The sequence below is a fragment of the Sorex araneus genome, chromosome X (genome assembly GCF_027595985.1).
Source record: "Sorex araneus isolate mSorAra2 chromosome X, mSorAra2.pri, whole genome shotgun sequence".
NCBI classification, from domain to species: domain Eukaryota; kingdom Metazoa; phylum Chordata; class Mammalia; order Eulipotyphla; family Soricidae; genus Sorex; species Sorex araneus.
This window is the reverse complement of record NC_073313.1, coordinates 265,659,907-265,675,654: the sequence shown is the minus strand read 5'-3', so window position 1 is coordinate 265,675,654 and position 15,748 is coordinate 265,659,907. Positions and strand designations below refer to the sequence as shown.

Sequence of the window (15,748 nt, the reverse complement as noted above, 5' to 3'; positions counted from 1 at the left end):
CTTCTTCCAGTGCTTTCTGACATGGGGCTCCTGCACCCGCGCGAGCCAAAGCCCCTCCCCCGCCAAGCACAGCACGGCACGGCTCCACCCCCCCCACCCCCTCGCCCCACCACCCCCGCCCCCCAGGATCGCAGCGCCGTGCCGAGACAGGCGGCGGCACCGTCTTACCGTGAAGCTGTTGTTGACATTCTTGGTGCTGGACTCGGCCACGCTGGCGTCCGTGAGGTCCATCTCATCAAAGATGATCGACTGGAGGGAGACGGGGACACGGTCAGGGCCGGCAAAGCCCCCGGGGGTGGGCCCCATCCCCCCCCGCAGCCCGGCAGCCCGACTACACAGCCTGGGAAAGCCTCGAAGGACTGACGGGACAGGCCACCCGCCTCCGGCCAGGAGCCAGCACTTATGGGACCCCGGAGCTTATGGCGAGGGCATTCACGGAGCCACGGTGCCCAAACCCGCGCGTGCCACCTCCGCGTGGTGTTCAACACCATGGTTCTCTCTGGAGAGGGGCCCTCCGTCCTCACACACCGGGAGAGCAGGCTCTGCTCTGAGCACCGCCCACCCCCCCTAACGTGGGCTTGAGTCTGCAGAGCCCCATGGGAGTATGGTCCCAGCGAGGAGGATGCTCGGGGAGGCCCAGCGACAGGAAACCAGGGACAGAGCAGGAGGGCTGCGTCCAGCTGCTCCCAGGCCTCGCAGGGAACCAGGGAGCCGAGCCCTCCGCCCGGCCCTGAGTGTGTCGGCGGGGAGTCGGGCAGAGCCGCCCTCCTCGGCCTCCCGTCCCAGTGGGCTCCCAGGGGGAGGGGGGTCTCTGAGAGCAAAGGACCGGGGTCCCAGGGCCCTTTTCTGTAATGAAACATCAGGACCTGCAGCTGATCCAGATACTGGGAGGCTGCAAGCCAGAGCCAGCTCTGCAGATACACCGGCGTCCCGCACGCCACGGACACGTGGCGACAGCTCCGCTCCTTCTCCTGAGCCCCCCCAGCGTCCCGGCCCGGGCCTGGGGGCTGACCCGAGGCTTCACGGGTGGGATGCTCGGAGTGAGGAGGGTCACAGCAGGAAGCATGGAGATGAAAAACAAGTCGCGTTTCCGTTCACACGGAGCCGCCCGAGCTCTTCCACAGGCCCTGGGCTGCTCTGTGTGCTTCTCGGCAAACTCCCCGAGCTGCGCGCACGCAGCAGCTACCACATCCTGCGTGCCAAACCTCCCAGAGCCTTTCTTAAAAAGACACCTCAGCCCAGGGAGAGCGCCGGGCAAGCCCGCGCGGCTAAACGGTCTTGCCGTGGCCTTTCTCCTCTCCCCAAACACCTGGGCCGCCAGAGGGAAGACCGGCAGGTGAGAGGCAGCGCTCGCAGGGAGCCGGGCGCTGAGCTCAGCCCTGGCCCTGGCCCCGGCCCGCCCGCCCGCCCTGGGCTCACTCACCTTGGCCGTCTTGGCATAGTACAGCGTTCGCCCTCGCAGCTTGAAGTACCTCCTTTTGGAGCGCTGGAATGAGCTGTTCTGCTTGGTCAGCATCCCCTCCTTGAGGACGGTCTGAAAGCAGACAACGGTGTCCATGAGCGAGTGCTGCCCGCAGCCCTGCGGCTGGCCGTCCGTCCGTCCGTGGTACCGAGGGCCGCCTGGCGGAAGCGTCTCCCGCGTTCTGGACCTTGACCTATGGACGGGCGAGGCTAGGCGGGAGGTGGGGAGAGCCCTCACGTGGCCCAGGTGTGCCCTGGAAAGTTCACGGTGGGGGGGGGGGGGCAGTGCGGGGGCAGGGGGGGCCGCACAGGAGTCCCCAGGGGAGAGCCTCGAGGGGCAGCGCATTCCCTGACGTCGGCATCGGGTCTGCGCGGCTATTCCTGGCCTCACTCCGTGTTCCCTGGCCCCCTGCCAGTTCTCAGGGTCCTGCTGCCAGAACTATGGCCACAGCCAATGTGTGTCCTGCGGTGCTCCCGGCCTGTGCCCCGCCCGAGCCCACACGGAGGGCGGGCAGCGCCCCTCGGCCCAGCCACGAAGCCCCTCCGTGCCCTGGGCCCACGTGTGCCGTGCCGGCACTGCCCCTGTGCCCAGGCCACGTGAAGGTTCTGCCACGGCAACACTGGGCCACACGCGTGGGCCTGGACTTCCCCACAGGAAGGAAGGGACAGAGCAGCTTGCGGACACTCCCGGGCCCGGGCTGCAGAACCCCCAGCCGGGACCCGGAGCCCGCCCACGAGTGCCCTTTGCGGGGGGCAGCGGGGAGCGTGGTGATGCCCACCATGCACAGCTCTGCACCGCAGACACATGAGGCCCCCAGAAGGCAGCATCGGGAGTCCGTCGGGAGCCGTCCTGCAGGGGGGCGCCCTCCCCCCCCAGGGTGGGGCCGCACGAGGGGCTGTGTGCCACGCTGCCAGCTGGGTGGGCCGACAGCGGGCCTCCGACCACCCTGGGGAGAGCCAGCCTGAAAGGAGGCCGGGTGCGGGAGCGGCCCGCAGCCCTCCCAGGGAGCACCGGGCGCGAGGCAGAGGAGCACCACTGACAACATCCCAGAGCCCGCATGCAGGCCGAGCCCCAGGCTGGGAGCCCAGAGCCGGATGGGCCGCAGGCTAATCCCAAGTCCTGTGAGGTCAGGCTCGGCCGTCTGCTCCCCAGACACCAGACATCTGTGCTCCGGGGGCTGCCCCAGGGGCACCTCGGCCCTCTCGGGGCTGCCCGGCTGACCTCGCCCCACGCTCCTGCCTTACCTCTGCGGGAGATCGGCCCGCTTCCATGGTGTCCCGCATGCAAATTATGGGGGGCCCACCCCGGGCAGGTCAGGTTATTTTTAAAGGAAAAATGCTCGAGGGTTTCCTCTCGTCGCCCACTAGACATCTCACACATGAAAGAAAAGCAAAATTAAGACCGTCCGCACCGCCGCACACACACCAATCTCTCTCTGCGCGGCTGTGATCTCGGCCCCCCAAGCAGCGGGCGGGTCTATTTTTAGCAGCAGAGTGCACAAAAAAAGACTGGTGGGTTTCGGCGGAAAGGCCGCGGGGGAGGCGCCAGGGGGAGACTCTAGGCAGCCGCCGTCACCCCGGCCTGCTGCAGGCACCGGGGAAGCCCGACTCCTCGGCCGCTCTGCACCGGGAGGCCAGAGGCCGGCGACGAGCCTACAGGAAGCAGCCCACTGGCCGCCCTCCCCGCCCCCGCGAGCCCCAGCGAAGGGGCAGCAGGAGGACCAGAGACACAGGGGCAGGGGCTCGGGCATCGGCGGGCAGGAGGGACGGCACCTGCAGCTCCAACCCCCCGAGCTCCGGCACAGAGGCAAGAGCGAGTCCTGGGGCGCATCTGCGAGGGGCGCCAGGACACGGGGCGGGCACGCCCTCCAGAAAGGCAGCCAGGCACCCACCCTGAGCGTGCCCTGGGTTGGAGGAGAGCGGCCCACTCCTGCCCATGGCAAGCTCGGGGCACCCTGGCCCAGCCGACGGCCCCGCAGGCGCAGCAGGGGGCCAGGAGTAGACGCCTGGGGCTGTGGGAGCACGAGGGGGGAGCAGATTCGGGGCTCCCCCGAGACGCATGCTCGGCATGCCGGCCCAGCAGACGGCACCGCTGCCCCACCTCAGCGCGACCACCTGGCACAGCGGCTGGTTCTGAGAAGGCACTCTGCCCCCGCGGGGGCGGCCAGGACCAGGATCTAGAATGTTCTACGGACCCGGCAGGACATGTGCCAAGGCAGAGAAAGCCCTGGGAAGCCCCCCAGGAGGCGGGGCTGAGGGGGCCCAAACGCAGCCAAGAGCCCCGGCAGGGAGCACACGGGGCGTGAGAGGAAGGGCCGCGCCCTGACCGCGCCCGGGCCGACAGAGCCCGACCTCCCCTTGGGCCCCCCGGGAAGGTCTCCTGACGTGAGGAAGGACCCCGAGCCTGGTGTGCGCAGCTGCCCTCGGCACGGGGGGAGGCCCTGGCTTCCTGCCAGCCTCAGCCCCCGCCCCCCCCCCCCCCCCGGCTGCTCGAGCCACAGGACGCCTGGAGCTGCGGCGGCCAGACCGAGGCCAGGGCGGGGTGAGGCGGAGGGCAGCAACGATCAAGGTCCTGCGGGCACCCACAGGCCCCCCAAAGCACCCTGCCTGCTGAGGCGGCCTGGCAGGGCCAGTTCCCTCCCGCTCAGTCGCTCTCAGTGTGCCCTGCCACTGACCGCCCTGGCTCCCACGGCCACCCCCGGCGTCCCTGCCGGGCTCCACAGCCCCCACATGCCGACAGCCACTTCCCTGGCACAGGCGGGTGTGGCGGGAAAGGGGAGGGCACACACGCTGCACCTCCCCAGGGCTGCCCCGTTTCACTAGGAGAAAACTGAGGCCCAGGGGCAGTCAGGTCAGCTATGAAGGGACAGAAATGACCCCGGGTCTGCCTGCTGCCAACTCTCCACAGCTCCACTGCAAAGGAGCCAGGGAACAGTCTCTGCAGGAGAGGCCTCCCTTCTCTCCTCCCCCCTGCCCCTCTTTTCCCCTCCCCTCTTTTCCCCTCCCCTCTCCTCTCTCCCCTCCCCTCCTCCCCTTCCCTCTCTTTCCCCTCCCCTCACCCCTCCCCTCTCATCTCCCCCTCTCTCTCCCCCTTCCCTCTCCTCTTCCCCTCTCCTTCTCCCCTTTCCATCCCCTCCCCTCCTCTCCTCTCCCCCTCTACCCTCCTCCTCTGTCCTTCCCTCCCCTTCTCTCCTCCCCCTCCCTCTTCTCCCCTCCCTCCTTCCCCTCCCCTTCCCTCCTCTCCTCACCTCCCCTGTCTGTACCCAAAGTCGGGCTGCTCTGCACTACACAGAAACAGACCTGAACCCAGACCAACAGTGCTCCTGCGACCAGCCCAGAGGAGAGCACCGAGATGGCCTGGAGACAGACAGACACCCCAGGGTGGGGCCACAGGCCCCGGCCCAGAAAACACTGGCACGACACAGCTAACAAGCTGCCCAAAGGTGGAGACCCAGCACAGGCAGAGGAAGGGCCTGAGGAAGCCCATGCCGCAGGGCCGGCCAGGACAGTGCTGGGCTGCAAGACTCACCGGCGGGTGGTCTCAGCCGTGGACAGTTCACCCAGGAAGTAAAGCCGTGGAAGTCTCCAGAACCACCAGCAAGGAGGAGGAGCTCATGGAGTGAGCCTTTGAGCGGGGGGCACCGGGAGGGGCAGCGTCTGCACCCGCGGGGCCCCAGAGAGGGCTGCAGGCCCTGCTTGGAGCAAGGGCGGGAGGCGCTCGGAAGAGCCTCGGAGCCCAGCGCCTGCTGCAGAGACGGCTCGGACCTGGTGCCAGGCCGACCTCACCAGGGTGCGCAGACGGGCGCCGCCAACCTCCAGAACCCAGTGAGAAGCCCAGGTACGTGGGACCAGGGGCGGCAAACTCCAGGCCTCCAGGGGCCGGGGGTGGGCCGGTCCTTCCCGTCTCCCCGCCTGACGGGACCCCGATGTCATGCCCACAACTGCCTCCAGCTGCTGCTCAAGCTCATTAGCGGCCGTGCGGCAGACACGCAAAAGAATCCCCACACGAACAGCTCACTGCAGAGGTTTCTCCAGGCCCCAATCCCCTCAAATTTTAGAATTCCAGGAGCGCACAGCAGCGTACGCGATTCACAACAAGCAGCACAGAGTCAACGACCTAGCCTCTGCCTGTTTGGCGGGACCGAGTGGTGGCAGGAAAACTCAAAATAATGGAGGTGGGAAGGAGTAATGGTGGTGGCACTGGTGTCAAAATATTGAACGTCATCTATCTATTATCGTGAACAACTTTATGAAAATAATTTTTTTTTAATGATGGGCCACAAAGGTCCCAAAGCTGAGAAAGACAGGAGTTATCAGACCCAAGTGTCTTATAAAGTTCCAGACAAAATATCCTCACACAGCATACACCACGACACATAAAACGGTAAAAAAAAAAAATACAAAGAGACTCCAAAGGGCAGCGGAAGCCCAGCCACTGGCCACACTGCAGGGAGGCCCCGGAGCGGGTCTGCAGACCCCGGGCCGGGAGACCCAGTACCCACAGGCCGCCCGGAGGGAGGCGGAGGGAGGCGGGGCTGAGTGACAAGCCCTGCAGGCAAACCAGAGACCTGCAACCCGGCCCAAACCCAGCCCAGTGAGAAACACTTAAGGGGTCTCTCCAGAAGGAAAAGAAACCCCACCTGGAAGCAGGACGATGCCTGAAAAACAACATGGGCAAGAAAAGCCGATGGTGAAAAATTCTGATTCTTTCTCTTGTCTCCATTCTGTTTTGAAAAATGTAAGTGTCAGATACTGTATTTTTCAGTTTTAAATGTGACAGTTGGTTCTTTCAAAGCAGTTCTCTTCTTTCTGGGCTGGAGAGACAGTATGGTGGGGAAGGTGCTTGCTGTGCACGCGCTGCCCTGGCTTTGGTCCCCGGCACCCCACAATGGTCCCCATTCCTAAGGACAGACCAGGAGTAACCCCTGAGCACCACCGGGTGTGATCCAAAAACTAAAACAATACAATAAAATAAAAAACAACTCTTACTTTTTTGTTAAAAAAAAAAAGGAAGCTGCATCCTAACTAAGCCCCCACTTACTGGGGTTGCATGTAGCAAGGTCCCAGCCCCTCCCCACTACCCTCCGAGCCCAGCCCTGTACCCCGGCGGGAAGGCTCCGTTACGGCCCCAAGGACGCATCCAGTTTCGATGAGCCGGGAGCCAGAGCCACGTCCCAGCGGGGCGCAGAGCGAAATGCACTCTTGGTTTCCACAAATATTTATCGAGCACTCGAGCCCAGCCCTGCTGGGAAGACGACGGAGAGGGCTCTTGACCTCCAGGGTCCTGGTCCGGAGGCACGGAGGTGGGACCCGGGGAGGGCCGGGCAGGCGCCAGCCCCGTCGGAGCCTGTTTAGAGAGGGTGATTGATTCCCGCGCGTCTGCGGCCTAAGTCTGGAACTTTCCATGACAGAAGCCAAGGAGCCCCCCGGAGCCAGAGCACTGCCCTGCATTGGCGACCACCGGCTCAAAGGCCCAGCGCCCGCGGGAGCCGGGGTCGCCGGGGGTCCCTGAGCAAGCAGCCCCGCGTGGCAAAGGACCACATCCTCGCACAGCTGGGCCTCGGAGACCTCCACCCCTGCTCCCTGCGGGCTCCACGGCCGGCCCAGGCGGTGCTCCCGGCGGGAGGCCACTTTCCCTGGCTTGCGAGCCCCCGGAGCCAGCTCGCACCTGCCTCGAGCACTCTGAGATAACATCCTTCCGGTGCCTGCCCGGTGCAGATAAACAGGAAGCGGGGGTTATGTAATAAGCAAATTATTAATAACAACAATGGGCCGTGGCCACAGCCACCCGCTCTCTGCCTGCTGTTTCCCAGGGCCATCTCCATGTCCTTCGCAGACACGATGACGGGGGCAGCGAGGAACCTGGCCGCCGCGCCCGGCGTCAATCGCGTCCAGCGTCTGACTGAAATAGCCTCATTCCAATCGGGACCTTGAGCCGAGCTAAGTTTAGATTTCTTTTCCACCAGAGTGAAAAGTATTCGAAGAAGGGGGAAACTGACTCAGACGTCCATCTGCGGGATACATCTGTTGGGGCAGATGACACGGCGACCCTGGCTTTAGAGGCCTCTTGAGCACCTGCTGCGCACGGACGTCATCTGGTCTGAGGGCCAAGCCCAGTTCCGAAGGTGCTGAGACACTTCGGGAGTGAGTGGGGACGGAGGCCCCCGTGTCCCAGCGCTCATGGGGGCCGGCCTGGCCAGGGCAGGGGCAGAGGGGCAGTGCCTCTGCCTTCCTTCCTCTGAAGCACCGTCTCACTGCAGAGAGCGCGGGAGCAGGAAACAGCTCAACAGACTGAAGGCAGCGGCGCCTGACCCCCGGGGCCCCGAGAAGCTCCCTGGCCGTGGCTGCCGTGGGCGCGGGCAGAGGGCCTTGCACACACCCACGGGGCTCCCAGTGGACACGGCTCTGCCACAAGTGGCAGGTCCCTTAAGCTTGGGTGCCCCCAGAGTCTGCACCAGCTCTGGGCACCACCCGGCTCAGCCGCGCCCCAGCTGAGCTGCTACCGCCCTGGCAGCCTGGTGCCCGGGGACGCAGGCGGCACCGGCCACGCCGCCACCGCAGCCCTTGCCCGCCGGGAAGGCGCAACGCCTGGACGTCCACATGTTATCACTAACGATGCAATAAATACAAGTTTAAAGCTTCTTTTAAGAAACAGTGGAACTGTGCTTTACCCACAGTTAAAACTATATCCTCAGCACAGTCTCGCTGGTAGATTTGGGGGGTCAAGAACACAGACTTTCAGGGGCCAGAGAGAAACTTCAGGGTCAAGGCATGCACCCGGCCCTAACTGGGCCCAGCACCCCCCGCACTGCCGGGAGTGACCCCCGAGCACAAGGCCGGGGTGGCCCCCACGCTCCCAAAGGTTAGACCGTATGTGCCACCCCAGGGCACAGCGGCCCGGGCCTCTGTCAACAGCGAAATTCCAGCTCCCGCACCGGCTTCAGACATAAAAATACACTCAGACACTCATGACTAATAGACGGTAAAAATACACTCGGACTATCAGACCCAGACCGCGGCCTCCAGGAGCAGACACAGGGCACGTTGGCCCGCGCGCCCAGTGACCACTCGCCGCACGTTTCCCTGCCCACCTCTGGGAAGCGCACGGAGTCGGGTCTCAGCTCTGCCCCCAAGCCCCGCACGTGTCAGGGTCTTTGCCCTGAGAGCGACGCGGTGGGAAACCGCTTTGTGAATTCTGAAACCGACCCCGAGTGGCCCGGAGGGCCCAGCGCCCTCCCCTCCTGCGCCCGGAACCACCACGTCTACGGGACGGATAAGCACCGGGCAAAGGAAAGGGGCCCAACATCCTCAGCCGGCAGAGTTAAATCTCTACTGGGAGGGGCTCCATCCCCCTCACACGCCCGGGACGCCCGAACCATCTGCTCCAAATGCAGCAGAGACCAGAGAGCCGTGAAACTCTCGGTCCATCGCAGCGGAGCCCCTGGCGACAGCACAGCAGGAGGTCCAAGCAGACCACAGGGCTGGACACGGCGCCCGGCCATCACCGGCTCACCAGCACCACCACCGACGCCGGCCGGGAGCAGCAACCCCAATGCCCGGCAGAAAGGGTCTGCACACCGCCACGGGGGTCTCCGGAACCCGCTGCTGCCGCTGCTCAGACACAGAAGGGGAGTCAGAGTGGGTGGCCGGTCTCCACGGAGGGAGACAGCCGAGAGGGTCCCCGGGCGCCCACAACACCCCCCTCCCAGGCAGGTGGCCCCATGGGACCTCCGAGCCAGTCTCCAGGAAGGCAGCGCGAGGACGCGCAGGACATAAGGATCAATAAATTCAACCCTGGGATGGAGCGACAGCACAGCGGGTAGGGCGTTTGCCTTGCACGCGGCCGACCCGGGTTCAATTCCCAGCATCCCATATGGTCCCCTGAGCACTGTCAGGGGTGATTCCTGAGTGCAGAGCCAGGAGTAACCCTTGTGCATCGCCAGGTGTGGCCCAAAAAGAAAAAAAAAATTTTTTAAATAATAAACTCAACCCAAAAAGGGGGTGCTGTAGACTGTGGGGGTGTGCCCAGGCTAAAGTGGGTCCCTAAAGCGAGTCGCCTCTTGTCAGATGACGGGAAGATCCAGCGGCCAATCCAAGAGTGAAACGGACACTCTTCAAGGACAGAAGACCACCCAGATGAAAACAGAGCAAAGCCAAAGGCCCACGACAAGCTAAAGCCAGCACAGAGAGGGGAAGACGCACAGCCAGCAGGAACCAGCACATGGACCCCGAGAGCCCCCAGGGAGAAGGCAGCCCCCTCGGCCCTGCCCCCATCCGCACCCCCCTCCTGACGCCCCCACAGACCACAGAGGCAGCCCAAAGGGGTTCTCTGGGAAAGGGGGAGCAACGGGAGCCGGGGAAGGAATGTAACTGCTTATGAAACACCCGAAAGTAGCCGGGAATCCGGGGATGGAGGTTGGGGGGTCAGGGAGAGGGAGAGGGAGAGGGAGAGGGAGAGGACTGAGCCGGGGCCAGGGATGACCCCCGACCCAAAGCGGAGGCTGGAACTGCCCCCAGGGGGAGCCTCAGCCCCAGTGCAGGGTTTGGGCTGTACCTCCTGAGGAGGGGGTCCCCGTGCTGACTCTCCCCGGCGCACTGCGGTCTGCCTGCACGGGCAGCGCCACACAGGTGACGCCACTGAGGCGGGCCCACGCTGTGGTGGCAAGACCACCCGGAGGCCATGGTAGCAGGAGAGGAGCAGTGGGGAGGTGGGGGGCGCACGGGGTGGGGGCTCCCCACTAAAGCTTACACCGCCGTTTCAATGCTCTATGGCTTGCGGCCTGTCAGGTCTGATCCCCCACCTCTCTCCCTGCACACCCGTACAGGGTGATGTCGGGTTTCCTTCAGAGAAAAGGCCGCGGACGTCGGCCTGCGTGCAGGTGAGTCTCAAAGCCCTCACCCCGCCAACTGAGGGCCAAGGGCAGGGTGGCAGGAACCACGCCGGTCAGTGACAGCCAAGGGCCCAGCGCCCGAGCGGGGACCCCAAAGACACGCAAGCAGCAGGCCTGAGGCCCGGATTCTCATGCGCCTGGACTCAGGACAAACCTGCTAGCGGTCCAGATGGGACACGGGTAACAGAGTGGCTTTCTGAGGCGTACTCGCGGCTCTACTCTCTGGGGAAATGGCCTTATTTTCAGGATCTGAGGCCTTGGAGGCTGACGTCCGCTTTCAAAGGCCTTACTAGTCCGTGATTTATTTAGAGTCCGTGCAGAAAGCCTGGCTGACAATAGATTGACTGTTGGGCCTCAATAGTAAGGAGAAGTGGGATACCATCACTTCCTCTGAGTTCTCGTGCTAGAAAGGAATTTTCTCCACAGCAAACAGAGCGGAACTGTTCCCGTGCCAGGGCACAGGGGCACACGGGCACGGGAGAGGCTGGGGGGGGCAGGCGCTGCCAGCCCCAACCAGCAGGATGAAGAGTTCTCAGGAAAGTGTGTGCGGCCACTTGACCCACCTCCACACTTCACAGGACTAACAGCCCCGCAGGAGCACAGCAAACTGTACGGGAAAGTCACACAGAAGCCCAGCAAGCTCCACAAGCGAAGTCAGCAACACACACGGCCCAGCCACACCAAGCAGCTCGGCGAAGCCCCCGTGACTCGGCAGCACCACTGTGAGACAACGGTCACACAGACTCTTTCCTCTCTCTCTGTGTACTTGGGCCACACGCGGCGGTGCTCACGGCTCACTCCTGGCTCTGCGCTCAGGGATCAGCCCTGGTGGTGCTGGGGGGACCAGACGGGGTGCGGGGGATCAAATCTGGGTCAGCGGCACACAACGCCCCGCCTGCTGTACTGTCACTCTGGCCCCTCACAAACCGAAATCCACTTACCTATTTTCTGACAATTCCATTTGCCATTTTGTTGTAACAATATGACTATGTTGCAACATATGAATTTGAAGTAAATGTTTGTGCTTGCAAAGGGGGCAGGAAACTGGGGACGGGGTGGAGGGAAGGTCACACTGATGGTGGACTGGGTGTTGCAACATTGTTGCTTGAAACAACTGGTGTATTATGAACAACTTGGTAAATCACAGTGTTGTGATTTAAAAACAAAATCTGAGGGCTAAAAGCAGAGAGCTTCCATATGACAACGGGACCCTCCCCCCTTGGTATCTCCCCACGAAACACAGAAAAATGTACTGAATGACAGGTGCACAGCTCTGTTTGCCGCAGCTCTGAGCAGAAAGGCCAGGACATGCACACAGCCCCATGTCCAGCTCAGGAGAGTGGACAGAGAAGCGTGGTCTGCAGACACGGCAGGAATCCTGCAGGCTGGCGTCGCAGTGAGTGGCCTGAGGGAGGCGGCGACCCCACTAATCTTCGTTGTACGAACAAGGGAACGACCCTTGGCGCCGAGTCACAAAACTGCAGGAACGAAGGAGTGGACTGGACGGTGGGGGCAGGGGGTGGTCCAGTAACTGTACACCCAGATCACGAAGGTTAGCACGACAGCAAACATGTGACCTGAACTATAGCCTTCCCCCTGCGCTACGAGAGGAGGAAAGACCCCCGCACTCTCAGGGCTCCGAGAGGGGCTGGGCAGAGGCACGATGCCCGAGGCTGAGCGCACAGTGATAACCACTGACAAACGGCTATTACTCAAACCACAGGAAATGCCTGGAACAGCCAAGCAAACACTTAAATGACCTTGCACTCTCTCTTTTTTTTTTTTTTAAATAACGCAGGAGTACTGCTATTTATTCAGCCATTGATTAAGCTGATTGCATTTGACCTTCCGCTCTTACACAAGGAAACATCCAGAGAGACCGTGGGGGAGTGCAACAACGATGATGGCCACAACTATGACCATGACGGTCACGAACACGGCCACGCTGACAGCCCCCTCCTGCCTTGCTCCTCACCCCTCTGGCTGGGACGCTCAGAGGCACCTCGTCCACACTCTTCCCAGGGGATGCAGTAGGGAAGGCCACCTGGAGTCCGGTGACCGGGGGCTCCATGGCTGCCCTGCCCCTCACCTGGGGGAACAGCGGGGCCCAGGGGAGCAAGCTCAAGGCGGAGCACCACATCCAGAGCCCATCTCGCTCTGCCCACCCCGGCTCTCTCCAGCACGAGCATGCCCACCCCGCCCCATGCCAGGGCAGCCTCGTCCCACCCCCTCTCACGTACCGCCCGGGGCTCCTTAACCAGCACTATGCCCTCCACTTCCTCAAGCTCCCGCTGGCCGCTGGCCACCTACCCACCCCCGCTTTCACCCTTCTGAAAAACTTCTCCATTATAAAGCAGCACCTAGAAAGATCATCTTTTAGAGACCCCCATCACCCCAGGGCAGAACCCAACTAGCCGCCAGTGGGCAGGAAGCACACTGCAGGCAGGTGTGCACGGGAGAGCCCGCCGGGCATGGCCTCGGAACGACCAACTGACAGCGGCATCCGTGCCCTGCCTCGCCTCCTCTGAGCCGCCTCCCTGCTGCAGGCCCAAAACACCTCAGGGTGGTCCTGTGTGTCCAGAACTCATGTGGACGGAATCTTCCAGAAGGTATTCTCCTGCGCTAGCTGGCCAACGCCGTCGTCAGTCCTTTACCCAGGAGTCAGTTCGTTGTCACTGTCCTGTAGTGTTTTCTAGTCAGAGCACTTTGTGGATTTAACTGCATCTGCCCTATCACAGACAACACACTCTACTCACACAGGCCTCCCAAAGCACATGCGCCCGCAGTGGGGGACCCAGGGACCCCCGCAGAGAGGGAACCAGGAGCCCCCACAGTGAGGGCCCCCATGAGCCCCCCACAGTGAGGGACCCCAGGAGCCCCCCACAGTGAGGGACCCCAGGAGCCCCCCGCAGAGAGGGACCCCAGGAGCCCCCTGCAGTGAGGGCCCCCAGAAGGCCGTATAAAGTGCTGGGAATAGAAGCCGGGTGGGCTGAGTGTAAAACCAGCACCCTCCCAGCGGTGCTATCTCTCGGGCCGTAGTTCCTTCTCTGTGAGTGTCTGCAGGCTAGGCACTAGCGCTACAGCTCAGCAGGCAGGGTGCTGGCCTTGCACACAGCCGGCCCGGGTTCCATCCCGGCACCCCATATAGTCCCCTGAGCACCACCGGGAGTGATTCTTGAGTGCAGAGCCAGGAGGAAGCCCTGGGCACTGCCGGAAGTGGCCGCAAAACCAGGGGGGAAAGTCTGCAGGGTCTGGACTGACACCCTTTCTCACTCCTAACGGAAGGGAGATGATCGCCTTCCCTGTTTTTCTTTTTTTCTTGGCTATCCTCCTGGGGTTCCTCGTTTCGGTTAGATTTTTTTTCAGCGAATTCCTTTGTGCCCTTTAGGCCTTTCAGCGAATCCCGCTCTCACCGCTCCTCCCCTCAGAGCTCGGGGCTGGCTGTGGCGCGTCTCTGCATGGCTCACAGACTTCCAGCCTGCCCCCCTTCCTGGAACGGCGCGTCCGAGCCCTGCGCTTCCCGCTAGCATGCCACCGTGGGTCCCGCTCGTGACAGATGGCCAAGGCTGGTTATCACTCAGCCCAGAGACTTCGTGCTTTCCTCGCTAAGTTAACGAGGAAGAGACTGAGTCTCCAGGCACACAGGGGCGTTTCTCCCCGGCTGGCGTCTAGCTCAGCCCCGCTGGCGAGGCACACAGCCATGCCTTCTGCTGGGGGGGGGGGGGCACCGCGGGAGGCGGACGCTCCACTCCGCGCTGCTGCGCGTATTTCGGATGTGCTGACTGAGTAGCAGCACGAGCCAGACGTGTTCAAACGGAGCTCAGCGGTGGGTTTTTATTTCCACGGCAGTTGTATCGCTTCCTTTTCACGGACTCTTAAAAGCTATTATTAGCGAGATCCCGGTTCCAAACGGCCGTGTGCAGCGCGTCCTGGCGGGCCTCGAGCCTGCCGCCTCTCGTAGTGGGACGCAGCACGGCCACCCACGGCCCCTCCCCGCGCCCCGCCTGCTGCCGTTCCCCGTGCAATCAGGTCTCCAGACACAGCGTGCGGGAAGCCATCCCGACACCCGCTCACCGGCATCCCTCAGGGTGTGGCAGGGAATTCCCCGCGCCCCCAGGCCCGCAGGGCGGGGCAGCGCACAGCACCCCGGCCTACACAGACCATCTGGCCCAGCGGGCCCCTGGGCGGCCGGGCCTGCCGGCGAGACGCCCGCAACAGAAGGGCCCATTGTTGGCATAACGCTGTCAGTCTCTTACTGACTCGGGAAGAGCTGCTCACGAGTTAAGTAGTACAGTGAACAGAAGCCGCACAGAACTCAGAAGATGCCCAGTTTCAGGCTTCACTGAGAATCTCGGCATGGACCCCTGCAGAAAAAGGGAGGGGGGCTCTTACAGCGCTTGCAGGGGGGTTAATCTGTTGGGCTTGGGGTGTAGACGAGGGCTGGGCCACACCCAGCTATGCTCAGGGCTTACTCCTGGCTTTGCACTCAGGGGTCACTCCTGGAGGGGCTCAGGGGGCCGTGCCAGGCCAGCTGTGTGCAAGGCAGCACCCTACCCGCTGCACTACCCTACCCGCTGCACTACCTCTCTGGCCATTATTCCATCCTTTCTAAGTACCTCTACTGCTGTGCCGGCTCCTTAAATAGTCCAGGCAGTATTTCTCCACAGAGGGCCACACGCCCCCAGGGTATTCCAAGGGGTCACCAATGAAAACTGTGAGATGGGGCTGGAGAGAGAGTAAGGGCTTGCACTAAGCCCAGCATGTTGGATCCCTGGGCCCCTGATCCAAAAAGGGTGCCCCAGGCCCCAGCAGGAGTGATCCCTGAAGAGTCGGGAGTAAGCCCTGAGCACTGCCAGGGGGGCTCAGAGGAGGCCAGAGGGGGCACGGGGGGAGAAGGTGAGATGTTCCAGACCCACCGTGTCCTCACAAGGAAGCCAGGTCTGTGAGCACAGGCGGGCGGCTGGCCCCTGGCCCCCCGCAGCCCCCCCTGCTCTGTTTCCGCTGCTCCAGGGCTACTGGAACTGGCTCCTGGCAGCAGCTCTAGGGAACTCCCGGCAGCGCCTTTTCCAGCGTTCACAGGCACAGGTCCTGCCTTGGGGCCGTCTCAGTCTTTCACAACTGAGTGGCCGCCTCTCGGACTTCGAGGGTGCCTTGTCCTGTGGCCTGCGCCGTCTCTCCCACCCGGAAGTGCATGGACACAGGCCAGCTCCTCTGCTGGCCCCTGCAGGCGGCCGGACTGACACACAGCCAACGCCCCATGTCCCCCCCGCACACTCCCTTCCCGTGAGTGACCCCAGGTCCCCCGCACACTCCCTCCACGTGAGCCCAGGTCCCCCGCACACTCCCTCCCCATGACCCCAGGTCCCCCCACACACACTCCCTCCCCGTGACCCCCC

At 63.2% G+C, this 15,748-nt stretch overlaps 1 protein-coding gene across 1 annotated transcript in view; it reads right to left on the bottom strand.

The window, feature by feature from the left end:
• Nucleotides 1–15,748, bottom strand: part of DGKD (diacylglycerol kinase delta) — a 54,422-nt gene that overhangs the window by 32,129 nt on the left and 6,545 nt on the right. The window contains exons 2-3 of the mRNA XM_055122176.1: nucleotides 1,424–1,534; nucleotides 169–249 (exon numbers count right to left, since the gene is read on the bottom strand). Of these exons, the coding sequence (XP_054978151.1) occupies nucleotides 169–249; nucleotides 1,424–1,534 (192 nt within the window). The remainder of the gene's footprint in view (nucleotides 1–168; nucleotides 250–1,423; nucleotides 1,535–15,748) is intronic.